At 41.1% G+C, this 12,906-nt stretch overlaps 1 protein-coding gene across 4 annotated transcripts in view; it reads right to left on the bottom strand.

Moving 5' to 3' along the window:
* dnaaf9 (dynein axonemal assembly factor 9) overlaps window positions 1–12,906 on the bottom strand; it is a 227,511-nt gene that overhangs the window by 156,250 nt on the left and 58,355 nt on the right. For all 4 annotated transcript variants that reach the window (XM_043696504.1, XM_043696418.1, XM_043696328.1 and 1 more), the window contains 2 exons: window positions 5,102–5,183; window positions 4,974–5,010 (listed from right to left, as the gene is read on the bottom strand). In XM_043696504.1, the coding sequence (XP_043552439.1) occupies window positions 4,974–5,010; window positions 5,102–5,183 (119 nt within the window). The remainder of the gene's footprint in view (window positions 1–4,973; window positions 5,011–5,101; window positions 5,184–12,906) is intronic.

The following is a 12,906-nucleotide window of genomic DNA, read 5'->3' as shown; positions in this document are numbered from 1 at the left end:
CAGCATCAGTTTAAAGTGGCCCAATGTCTACTTTTGCCTGTCGTTTGTTTCTTATGTATTGAAAGAAACTTTTACTATCATTTCTAATATTACTGGCTAGCCTACCTTCATATTTGATCCTCTCCTTCCTTATTTCTCTCTTTGTTATCCTTTGTTTGTTTTTGAAGCCTTCCCAATCTTCTGATTTCCCAGTGCTCTTGGCCACTTTATAGGATCGCTCTTTTTCTTTGATAGATTTCCTGACTTCCTTTCTCAGCCATGGCTGTCTAATCCCTCCCTGGATAATCTTTCTTTTCTTGGGGATGAACCTCTGAACAGTGTCCTCAATTATACCCACAAACTCCTGCCATTTTTGCTCTACTGTCTTCCCCGCTAGGCTCTGCTTCCAGTCCATTTTCATCAGTTCCTCTCTCATGCCCTCATAATTACCTTTATTTAACTGCAACACCATTACATCCGATTTTGCCTTCTCTCTTTCAAACTGCAGACTGAACTCTACCATATTATGATCGCTGCTTCTTAAGTGTTCCCTTACTTTAAGATTTTTTACCAGAGCAATTTACATGCTCTTCTTCAATTTTGTTCACCATATTTATTATCCATGGTGCAGCCTGCTGTACTAAATACAGACTAAATGCTAGTTGAGTGACTACTTTGTGAAGCAACTTCACTCAGCCTGTATGTACGAGTTTCTGGTCTCCTGTCTTTTTAATTCTCATCCACACTTATGACCTCTGTCCTTGTCCTCCATGCTTTGAAAGTTTATAAAATCATGAGGAGCATAGATAAAATGTGAATAGTCAAGGTCTTTTCCTTAGGGTAGCCAAATCTAAAACTAGATGGCACAGATTTAAGATGAGTGGAGTCAGATTTAAAAGGGACCTGTGGGGCAACTTTCTCACACAGAGAATGGAACAAGCTGCCACAGGATGTGGTCAAGGCAAATACAATTCTAACATTTAAAAGACATTTGGACAGGTACATAGATAGGAAAGGTTTAGAGGCAAATGGGCCAAGCGCAGGCATATAGGATTCATTCAGTTTAGGAAACCTTGACAGCATGGATTAGTTGGGCTGAAGGGCTTGTTTCTGTGCTGTATGACTATAACTCTATGCTCAACGTCAGTTCAAGGATTAGTAGTCCTTCTTTCAATTAGGTACTTCACACCCCTCTGAACTAGAGCAAATTCAAATAACAATTCTGTTGCATCCATTTAAAGACACCAAACCATACACTGCCAGTGTGAAAACTGAATTTCTGCTGTTAAACTGAAAATGTTGAAATCAGATCAACTGTCTTTCAAGATACCTCACAGAATTTCTTTTTAACAAAGTGGCCAATCTGATGTCACCCATTCCACATTGCTGTAAACTAATAATTGTGTAACACTACTATGCAGCTGTTCCTGTCTACAATAGGAGGGTTAACAGCCATATTATTATTGCACCTGAAAGAGCAATTCTATGCTGAGTAACTTATCTCCTGACTGCACAAAGCCCTCCCACTATCCAAAGACACAAGTCAGGAGTTTAATAGAAGATGCTCCACTTGCATGAATGATGGGCATAAGTTCAAATATCATCCACTATCTGCACGGTGCACAAACTGATAATTCTTAAAGCTAAACTTTTTGGCTTTCAAGTAAATGAACGAAAAAAAAACTGACAAGTAGTACAAATAAATTGACAATGCCATAAAATAATTTATTTCTTGACAAAATTTGAAAGCATATTTGGGTACTAAATAAGTGAATAAAAGATGAGCAAGTACTTCATATATTTAATGCCAGAAGGTCATCTTTTAAGTCATACATTCAAAGCTGTTCGCAGTCTGAAAATGGGAAAATTACCAATAATAGCTCCATGTGCAGCATAAGTGATGAGAATTATTTAATTCAATTTTATCAATTTTTATTCTTCTTCCACATGTCATGTCATGGGGTACAGCTAGCACTTACTGCCCAATCCTAAATGGTGGTAGTACTGGTGGTAGTGGCCAACCACCTTCATGAACCACTGCAGATTGGACTGTGCAGGTATAGCTACAACACTGTTAGAAAGGGAATTCCAAAATTTGGCCTCCGTGTCAATGAAGGAACATGGTTGGGCCCATGCACCTGCTGCCTTTGTCCTTCCGGATGGTGGATATTATGGATTTAGAAAAAGTATCAATAGTGCCTTGTTAAGTTGCTGCAATACAGCTTGTTTTAGTGCACATTGCCAAGACTATACAACATTGATGCAGTGAATACGGTCGGGGAAAGCCTGGGTGCCAAGCGGTGGGCTGCTTTCTGTCAAGCTTTTGAGTGTTGCGGGAAATCAGCGTAAGGCTAATTACAATAGGATTGGGCCAGCTGTTTGAAGGAAAATTCGTATCTGACAACGTGGGAGTCTTTTGAAATCTATTTGACTGAAGTTCAAGGGCTTCATGTTCTAGTGAGGATGAAACCGAAGGCAAGATTCAGGAACGGTGGATGATGATAGATTTTCTAAGTTTTGTTAAAAAGAAAAAGGAAGCATTTGTAAGGTTTAGGAAACCGAGATACCGAATACTTCACATCACTTTTCACCAAGGAGAAAGATATTGATGTTGCTAAGTTTAGAGGGGGATTTGTTGAAATTGAGGAACATTGCTATTAAGAAAGTGGTGGTGTTGAGCATCTTCAAAAACACCAAGTCAGATAAGGCCCTGAGCCTGATATGATCTAGCCCAGGATACTGAAGGCAGTAAGGGAAGGAATTGCTCAAGCATTGAAAGAGATCTTCCTATTCTCTTTAGCCATAGTTGAAGTTCCAGAAGATCCAAGAATAGTTAAAATCATTACTTTGTTCAAGAAGGGCAACAGGGATAATCCAGGAAGTTACTTGCACTTGGGGAACATAAGAACGTAAGAACTAAGAGCAGGAGCAGGACATCTGGTCCTTAGAGCCTACTCCGCCATTCAGTAAGATCATGGTTGATCTTTTTGTGGACTCAGCTGGACTGACAAGAAAAGACTTACTCGGGAGAGTCAGCTTATCTTCAGCAGAGGTTTTGTCTCACAAAGTTAGTAGAGTTCCTTGAGGAAATGACAAAGGTGACTGAAAAGGGTAAGGTAGTGGATGTTGTCCACATGGATTAGAGTGAAGTATTTGACAAGGTTCCTCATGGTACGCTGGTGCAGAAGATCAAATCACATGGTAAGCTGGCAAGACGGATACAAAATTGGCTTGGCCATAGAAGGCATATTATGCAGGGGTGTTTCTCCAACTGAGGTCTGTGTATAGTGGAGTCCCATCATTGCTGGGATTACTGTTGTTTGTAATAGATTTGAATGAAAAGGACAGCGGTTTGAATATAAGTTTGCAGATAACACGAAAATTGTGGATAGTGATGAAGAACATCAAAGGATGCAGTAGGATATTGATCAAGTGGAAAGTTGGGTATTAACATGGCAGATAAATGTTAATCTGAACAGATGAGGTCAAATGCGAGAAATTAGTATACTGTAAATGGCCAGACCCTTAGGAGTGCTCATGTACAAAGAGAGCTTGGGGTTCAAGTCCATAACTCCCTAAAAGTGACAACATAAGTAGATAAGATGGTAAAGAAGGGATACAGCATGCTTGCATTCATTGGTCAGAGCACTGAGTATAAATTGGCAAATCATTTTGCAACTTATGAAGACTTTGCTCAGGCCACATTTGGAGTACTCTATGCAGTTTTAGTCACTACACTGTAAGAAGGGAGGTGGAGGCTTTGGAGAGGATGCAGAAGACATTTACCAGAATGTTGCCTGGATTGAAGTGCATCAGCTAATCAGGAGAGGTCGGACAAACTTGGATTATTTTCACAACAACGTCAGATGCTGAGGGATGACTTGACAGAAGTAAATAAAATTATGAGAGGTGGGGAATCAGAATCTCTTTCCCAGAGTGGAAATGTCAAATGCTAAGGGGTTTAGGTTGAAGGTGAGATGGGCAAGTTTAAAGGAGATAATGCAAGGAAAGGTAATATATTTAAAAAAAAACACACAAAATCAATCAAAGGGTGGCAGGTACCTAAAACACACTTCCAGGGGAGGTGGTAGAAGCAGATACAATAGCAAAGTTTAAGCAGCATTTAGACAGACACATGAACAAGCAAGAACAGTGGGATATGGACCATATGCAGGTAGATTAGAATAGCACATGGTCAGCACAGACATTACGGGCCAAAGGGCCTGTTCCTGTGCTCTGTTCTTCTATATTATAGGAGCTGCACTAATCCAGGCAACTGGAGAGTATTTCGTCATCACTCGGATTTGTGCCTCGGAGATAACAGACAGGTTTTAGGGCACCAAGAAGCGAGTTCCTCATCACAACTCCCAGCCTCTGACCTGCTCTTGTCGCTACAGTTATTGCAAAAAATCTTCATTATACACTGATTCACTACCCACAGATCCGCATCCTCATTACGCCAGCCCGAGGTCCCATCTTTAAATTCCGCAGTCTCACATCTTGTTTGCTTTCAGTAAACATTGTGTGGTCCTTCATGGTACATGACTGTGGTATCCATGCTTACTGTCTGTGCCCTATCTCTCACAGATACGGAGGACTTAGTGTTTATGGCTGTCCAGTTCAGCTCCAGATCTGTGGCCGCCCCATGAAGTTAAATCATTTGACAAATAATTGACGTTAAAGAACAAAGGCATACTTTCTCAGACAAATCGGTTTAAATTTGCCAAAAATATGAAATATCACTTGCACAAAAACTAATTGTACATGGGCACAGATCAAATGAACTCCGTAGAAAAGTAAAACAACTTGGCAGCTATTGCAAAGCTAGTTTCTTTCAAATCCTATTCCGAGCTATAAATTATTTTACAACAACAATTCTCAGATTTTCAACTTTATAAAAAACAATTTTGATAGCCACTGTAGCTAACACTGATCCTATACCATTATTCATGTCTTTATTCTTAAAGATGGCATAGAGAGTCAGTAAAACTTACAAGAGTTCATTATTTTTCTGTTGATTGTTGTCTTTGCCTGCAAGAATTGAATTAAAATAGGCATTCATTTAATTTCTGAAAATCATTACAAATATAGAAACACATGAAATATTTAAAGATCAGCTTACCCATATAAGGTACATGTGAATTTCCAAAAAAGAATGTCCTTGAGCATCCTAAAGGCCCTCTGGGAGATGTGCACTGCACAACCTAGAAGTTATTATTGTATTTGTATTATTTCATCTAAACCTGGCAAACAAGCAAATAACAATTCTCCACATTTTCAGACAAAAACAAAGTTTGATCTAAGTTCAGAATTAACAAATGAAGCACAACCATTTAAAAAAAGACAGCCATAAGGATTAGCTTGTAACTTTGTAGTATTTCCCAGAGCATGCTTTTTTGTCACAACTCCGAATATATCTTGTGCAGACAACTAAATTAAGAACCCAAATGAATGTGACTAAAAAAAAACTTCTGGCTATTATACTGAAACTTTCCAAAGAATCATTAACAATGTTTTCAACATTGAAGATAAAATATCAACTTATCTCTTGGCCATCTAATTCAGTCTACAGGAATTGTTTAACATTTAGTTGAGAAATGAGCGTGCAGTTAACTAACGTACACTTGTCTATATCGAACAGGTTCGAGAGTCTCGCTCCCTTTGCGGATGGGAATGGGGACTGCAGGGAAGATGAGGAAACTGACCCGGGCATCATGGTGCAGGAAGCTATTCAAGTGGGGAGGAAAGAAGAGAAGTGTAGTTGTAATTGGGGATCGTAAAGTTAGGGGCATGATCCTGGACACAGAACAGTATCTAAGACTCCCAAAGGTTATGTTGTCTACCTGGTGCTTGGGCTTGGGCTCTTTCATTTGGGCTGCAGAGAAACGGATTGGGAGGATAAAAATCCAGTTATTGTGGTCCACTTAGATACTAATTACATAGATAAAACTAGGGCAGAGGTTCTGTTAACAGATTATGACCAACTAGGAGCGAAATTAAAAAGCAGAACCAAAAAAAGGTAATCATCTCTGGACCTGAGCCACGAGCTAACTGAGACAAGGTCAATAAAATTAAGCAGGTAAATGTAATGGTAAAGGTCCTAGGGAGTGTTGCTGAACGAAGAGACCTTGGAGTGCAGATTCATAGCTCCTTGAACGTGGAGTCGCAAGTAGATAGGATAGCGAAGAAGGCGTTTGGTATGCTTTCTTTTATTGGTCAGAGTATGGAGTACAGGAGTTGGGAAGTCAGGTTGCGGCTGTACAGGACATTTGGTTAGGCCACTGTTGGAATATTGCGTGCAATTCTGGGCCCGTTCCTATCGGAAAGATGTTGTGAAACTTAAAACAGTTCAGAAAAGATTTACAAGGATGTTGCCAGGGTTTGAGCTATGGGGAGAGGCTGAACAGGCTGGGACTGTTTTCCCTGGAGCATCGGAGGCTAAGGGGTAACCTTATAGAGGTTTACAAAACTATGAGGGGCATGGATAGGGTAAATAGGCAAAGTCTTTTCACTGGGGTTGGGGAGTCCAGAACTAGAGGGTTTAGGGTGAGTGGGGAAAAATATAGGGAGAGACCTAAGGGGCACTTTTTCACACAGAGGGTGGTACAGGTATGGAATGAGCTGCCAGAAGGAAGTGGTGGAGGCTGGTGCAATTGCAACATTTAAAAGGCATCTGGATGGGTATATGAATAGGAAGGGTTTGGAGGGATATGGGCAGGGTGCTGGCTAGTGGGATTAGATTGGGTTGGGATATCTGGTCGGCATGGACGTGTTGGACCAAAGGATCTGTTTCCATGCAGTACATTTCTATGACTCAATGAAATGTGTGGTTTAAAGATTGGTGTGAACGGCTTTGATTTCATGGGACATTGGCACCAGTATGGCAGAAATGGGGATCTGTTCGGATGGGACGGTCTTCACCTGAATTGTGATGGGACCAGAATCCTAGCGTCATGTAACTGGGGCTGTAGACAGAGCTTTAAACTAAATGGGGTGGAGTGGGGTTCAGTTTTGGGGTAACTGGAAAATCCCAATTAAAAGGAGGTAAGCGTACAGGTTAGCGATTTGGTGGATGGTTACCAGACAATAAAGGTGAGGGACAGAACACAAATGTCTTTATGCACCAAGGAATTATAAAAGAGTAAGGAAACTTATCAGTAGAACAAATTTTAAAAGTTTGTATCTAAATGCACAAAGCATTTGAAAAAAAATTAATGAGTTAATGGTACAAATAGAAACAAAGGGTATGATTTGGTAGCGATTACTGGGACATGGTCACAAGTAGACTAAGTCTGGAATTTGAACACCCAAAAGGTACTCAGCAGTTCAGAAAGATAGACAAAGAAAAAGGAGGTGGTATAGCTTTGCTGGTAAAATAAGAGATCAGTGTTGTAATGAGAAATAAGTACAGGAGATCAAGATGTCGAATCAGTCTGAGTAGAAATAATCTACAGGCTCCCAAACAAAAGCTCCACAGTGGGGCACAGTATAAACCAGGAAATATTAGAGGCTTGCAAGAAAGATATGGCAATATCATGGGTGATATTTAACGTGCACATAGATTGGAAGGATCAAATTAGCAAGGGTAGCCGACAGGCAGAGTTCAATGAATGTATTAGAGATTGTTTCTTGGAGCAGTATGTTGTGAGAACAGGCTACACTGGATTTGGTATTGTGTAATGAGGAGAGATCAATTGATGACATCATAGTTAAGAATCCTTTCAGGAGTCATGATCAAAGTATGATAGAATTCAAAATTCAGTTTGTGGGTAAGAAAGTAGAGTCTTGCACCACTGTTCTGGAACTGATCACAGGAAATTACATAGGCATAAGGACAGATGGCCTGAGTAGATTGGGCAGAAAGCCTAAAAGGCAAGATGGATTAGCAGTGACAGTTGTTTAAGGAGATCCTCAACTCTTCACAACTAAAACATATCCTAGTGAGGAAGAAAGATTGGTGAGGTGGTCAAAAAAATAAATCCATGGCCAAACAAGGCGGTTAAGTACAATATAAAGTAACAAATTTGGGTACACCATATTGCAAAGGCCAGTGGCAGACTGGAAGATTGGCAAACTTTCAAATATAAAGAAAGGGATAATAAAAAATTAAATTAAAAGAGCTAAGGTAAATTGTAAAGGAAAACTAGCAATACCTTATATACAAATATAAAAGGGAATAGAGTTGTTAAAGGTAAGTGGTGGCCCCTTCGAAGATGAAGCCGCAGTATTAATACTGGGGAACACAGATGGCAGAGATGTTACATCAATTCTTTGTTTTAGTTTTCATGATGGAAGACAGTAGTAATGTTCCTACTGGAACAGGCAAGTCAGAGGCAGTTGAAAGGGTAGAACTTAGAACAATCAATAACGATAAGGAAAAGGTACTCAGCAAACTATTAGCACTGACAGCGGACAAGTCCTCTGGTCTAATGGCCTACATCCTAGGGTATTAAAGGAAGTGGCAGCGGAAATAGTGGATCCACTGGTTACAATATTGCAACATTCCCTGGACATGGAAAATTGCAAATGTAATGCCCTTATTCAAAAAGAGAGGCAATATATGGGAATTTACACACCAGTTAGTTTGACATCTGTTGTTGGGAAAGGGTGAGAATCAATTAGCAAGGAAGCAATATCAAGATATTTGCAAAGTCAAAACGTTATCCATCAGAGTCAGCATGAAGGACAAATCATGTTTGATTAATTTGCTAGTTCTTCAAAGATGTAACGAGCAAAGTGGATAATGGCAATCCTGTAAAGCAATATATCTGTATTTGTGGAAGGCATTTGATAAGGTGCTGCACAAAAGGTTAATTCATGACATTGGATTGTATTGGATTATATGTAATTTATTAGCTTGGATAGGTGACTGGCTGATGGACAAAAGAAAAGAGTAACTAATGGGTGCCACAGGGTTCAGTCCTTGAGCCCAACTATTTACAATCTACATTAATGACTTGGATACAAGGGTAGAAGGCTCTATAGCCAAATTTGCAGATGGCACAGAAATAGGCGGGATAGTACAAAGTAATGAGGAAATAAGAACCTTATGAATGAATATAAATAGGTTAAGAGAGTGGGCCAATATGTGGCAGATGGAGTTTAACACGGGTCAGCGTAACATCATGCACTTTGATGGAAAGATGGAAAGGCAAACCATTCTCTGAATTAAAAATCACAACACCAGGTTATAGTTCAACAAGTTTAATTGGAAGCACTAGCTTTCAGAGCACTGCTCTTCATCAGGTGATTGTGGAAAACACAATTGTAAGACACAGAATTTACAGCAAAAGTTTACAGTGTGATGTAATTGAAATTATACATTGAAAAATACCTTGATTGTTTGTGGAGTCTCTCATCTGTTGGATGACCCTGATGGTTTGACTTCTTTCATATGTAAATCACAAAACTTTTTATTTTAAAAAAGAAAGTTACATTCTCAGGTTAACTGTAACAATTGGCAACAGCCAGATAAGATGTTAAGATGTTGAAGGATAGCTACCCTGTGTTCCCGGTCTGTGCCATAATGTTTAGACTAATTCTAATTAACAGAGTCTTACATGGGTTCATGCAGTTTTTGAGCAAAGTACAATGTAACTCTGCAAGTACAAATTCACCCCACAAACGTGCATGTGTCCTCCTGTGTCTGGGGTGGGGGGTTGTGAGTGTATGTGTGTGCACCAGAGTGTAAAGTGTCCAGGTCTGAGAGAGGATGCATGTGAGAGTGTGGGAGTGTGTGTCTGTAGGAGTGAGAGAGTGTTTGAGAGAGTGTCTGTGTATACGTGTGCCTGTGTGTATGTGTGTATAGGAGTGCATGTGAGTGTGTAGTGCAATGGTGGTCACCTGTAGTGTGACATGAACCCAAGGTCCCGGTTGAGGCCCTCCCTATGGGTACGGAACTCAGCTATCAGTCTCTGCTCGGCCACTTTTCGCTGCTGCCTGTCCCGAAGTCCGCCTTGGAGGATGGTCACCCTAAGGTCTGAGGTCGAATGCCCTGGACCACTGAAGTGTTCCCCAGCTGGAAGGGAACACTCCTGCCTGTTGATTGCTGTGCAGTGCTCATTCATTCGTTGCCGTGGCCTTTGCTCAGTTTCCCCAATGTACCATGCCTCAGGGCATCCTTGCCTGCAACGTATAAGATAGACAGTGTTGGCTGAGTCACATGAGTACCTGCCACATACATGGTGGGAGGAGGTGTCCCCACGTGTATTGGTGGTGTCCATATCCACACACTGACACGTCTTGCAGCGTATACCATGACAGGATTGTATGGGAGTTGTCCTGTAAGCCGGGCAATTTGCTACAAACAATGATCTGTTGGAGGTTTGGTAGTTATTTAAAAGGTGAGCAGTGGAGGTGTGGGGAAGGTCTTGGCAAAGTGCTCATCCTCATTGATAACGTGCTGCAGGTCACGAAGAACATGGCGTAGTTTTTTGGCTCCTGGGAAGTTCTGGACAACGAAGGGTACCCTGTCGGTTACAGCAGGTGCCTGTCTCCTGAGGAGGTCATCACAGTTCCTTGCTGTGGCATGTCTGAACTGGCAGTTGATGAATTGAGCATCATATCCCGTTCTTATGATGGAACCCAGAGTCCTTCCAGGTGCCCGTCACGTTCCTCCTCATCTGAACAGATCCGGAGTACGTATAGGGCTTGTCCATAAGGGATGGCTGATTTAAAATGTGTTTTGGGTGAAAGCTTTGATAAAACTTCGCAGTGATATCAACAAGCTTCGTCCCACCAACAAACTCACTATGGACTACTCTCTACTATCTGTCTCATTCATGGACACATGCATCTCCAACAAGGATGGACACCTCAGCACCACACACTACTGCAAACCCACAGACAACCTCTCAATGCTACACTTCTCCAGCTTCCACCCAAAACATGAAAACAGCCATCCCTTATGGACAAGCTCTACGCGTACTTGGATACAAAAGCTTTGGACTGGGCTGGTGTATTCAGTGCTCTGAATTTGCCCAGATTGTCATTCCATCTGTCTTCATTTGGAGCCAGAGCGAGACCGAGATTAGTCATTTGGAGACGGTGCCTGGGGTCCTATCGATGTCCAGGACTGTTCTTGGCAGCATTTCAGCAAGCCAAAGTCACTTTTAATCATTGTAAACAAAAGACACCATCATTGCACCTGTGTTGGGAACACTTCTTTGATGTAATGTTTTTACGAGACTTGAGATCTTCTTCTGGTAATCCAAAATTCGGATAATTGATATTCAGATAATCGAGGTTCCTCTGTACTCGTCTTTAGAAGAGACGATTGCAATGCATACTGACATAATCTAAAGTCTGATGTTTTGTTTGCAGTTATTACGGCTAGCCCTTCATCCTTTCGTTTGAATATGTAAAATATATTTGTTGGTTTCCAAGATGATTAGAAAGCAGTGTGACACTGCCTGTATCTTCCATCGCCCAATTTTGAACAACTCCGCTATTTGGAAGATGTCCAAAGCCAGCTACCAGTTTTTTTTAATACTTCCATATCGCAAATAAATGGGCTTTCCTAACAATTTGATTCTATTTATTGTATCTGTGCTATCAAAAACTCTGATGTAAGCTACTGTTGAAGCCAGCCAAACGTAAGGACTGCAGATGCTAGAAACCAGAGTTTAGATCAGAGTGGTGCTGGAAAAGCACAGCAGGTCAGGCAGCATCTGAGGAGCAGGAAAAAAAACAAAAAAAAAAAAGGACTTTTTGAGCAAAAGCCCTTCATCAGGAATAGAAGGGTGGAGAGATAAATGGGAGGAGTGGGGAGGGGGGAGCTGCGGAGAAGGTAGCAAAGAGTACAATAGGTGAATGGGGTGGGGATGGAGGTGATAGGTCAGAGGGGAGGGTGGAGCGAATAGGTGGGAAGCCATTTGATCAACACTAAAGAAAGATGTGAAGTGGTATTCCGGAGAACCAAAAATGAACTGACAAAAAACAAGATTAAGGTTGTTGTCTGGACTTATGGAAGAGATCGTCATCAATAAGCCTGTCAAAGTTTAAATCTTGCCACCAGTCTTGACAGTGTTCTTTTTAAATTAACCAACATCAGTCTTAGATACAAAATAAATCTGATGAGATTTAAGAAAGTTCATAAGAAAAAGCCAGGGAAATATAGGCCAGTGAGGCTGACATCAGTGGTGGGCAAGTTAGAGTCATAGAAACAGATCCTTTGGTCCAACCCATCCATGCCAACCAGATATCCCAACGCAATCTAGTCCGACCTGCCAGCACCCGGCCCATATCCCTCCAAACCCTTCCTATTCATATACCCATCCAAATTGCCTTTTAAAATGTTGAAATCGTACCAGCCTGCACCACTTCCTTTGGTAGCTCATTCAATACACATACCACCCTCTGCATGAAAAAGTTGCCCCTTAGGTCTCTTTTATATCTTTCCCTTCTCACCCTAAACCTATGCCCTCTAGTTCTGCACTCCCTGACTCCAGGGAAAAGACTTTGTCTATTTATCCTATCCATGCCCCTCAATTTTGTAAACTTCTATAAAGGTCATTCCTCAACCTCCGATGTTCCAGGAAAAACAGCCCTAGCCTATTCAGCATCTCCTTATAGCTCAAATCCTCCAACCCTGGCAACATCCATAGTAAATCTTTTCTGGACCCTTTCAAGTTTCACAACATCCTTCCGATAGAAAGGAGACCAGAACAGCACACAATATTCTAACAGTGGTCTAACCAATGTCCTGCACAGCCACACTGTTACCTCTCACCTCCTGTACTCAATACTCTGACTAATAAAGGAAAGCATACCAAACGCCTTCTTCACGATTCTATCTACCTGCGACTCCACTTTCAAGGAGCTATGAACCTGCACTCCAAGGTCTCTTCATTCAGCAACACTCCCTAGTGTATAAGTATACCATTATGTGTATAAGTCCTGCTAAAGATTTGCTTGTTGGAGGGAATC

Source organism: Chiloscyllium plagiosum, chromosome 1, assembly GCF_004010195.1.
Source record: "Chiloscyllium plagiosum isolate BGI_BamShark_2017 chromosome 1, ASM401019v2, whole genome shotgun sequence".
Classification (NCBI taxonomy): Eukaryota; Metazoa; Chordata; class Chondrichthyes; order Orectolobiformes; family Hemiscylliidae; genus Chiloscyllium; species Chiloscyllium plagiosum.
The sequence above is the reverse complement of the archived record's forward strand: the minus strand, read 5'-3'. Positions and strand labels throughout refer to the sequence as shown.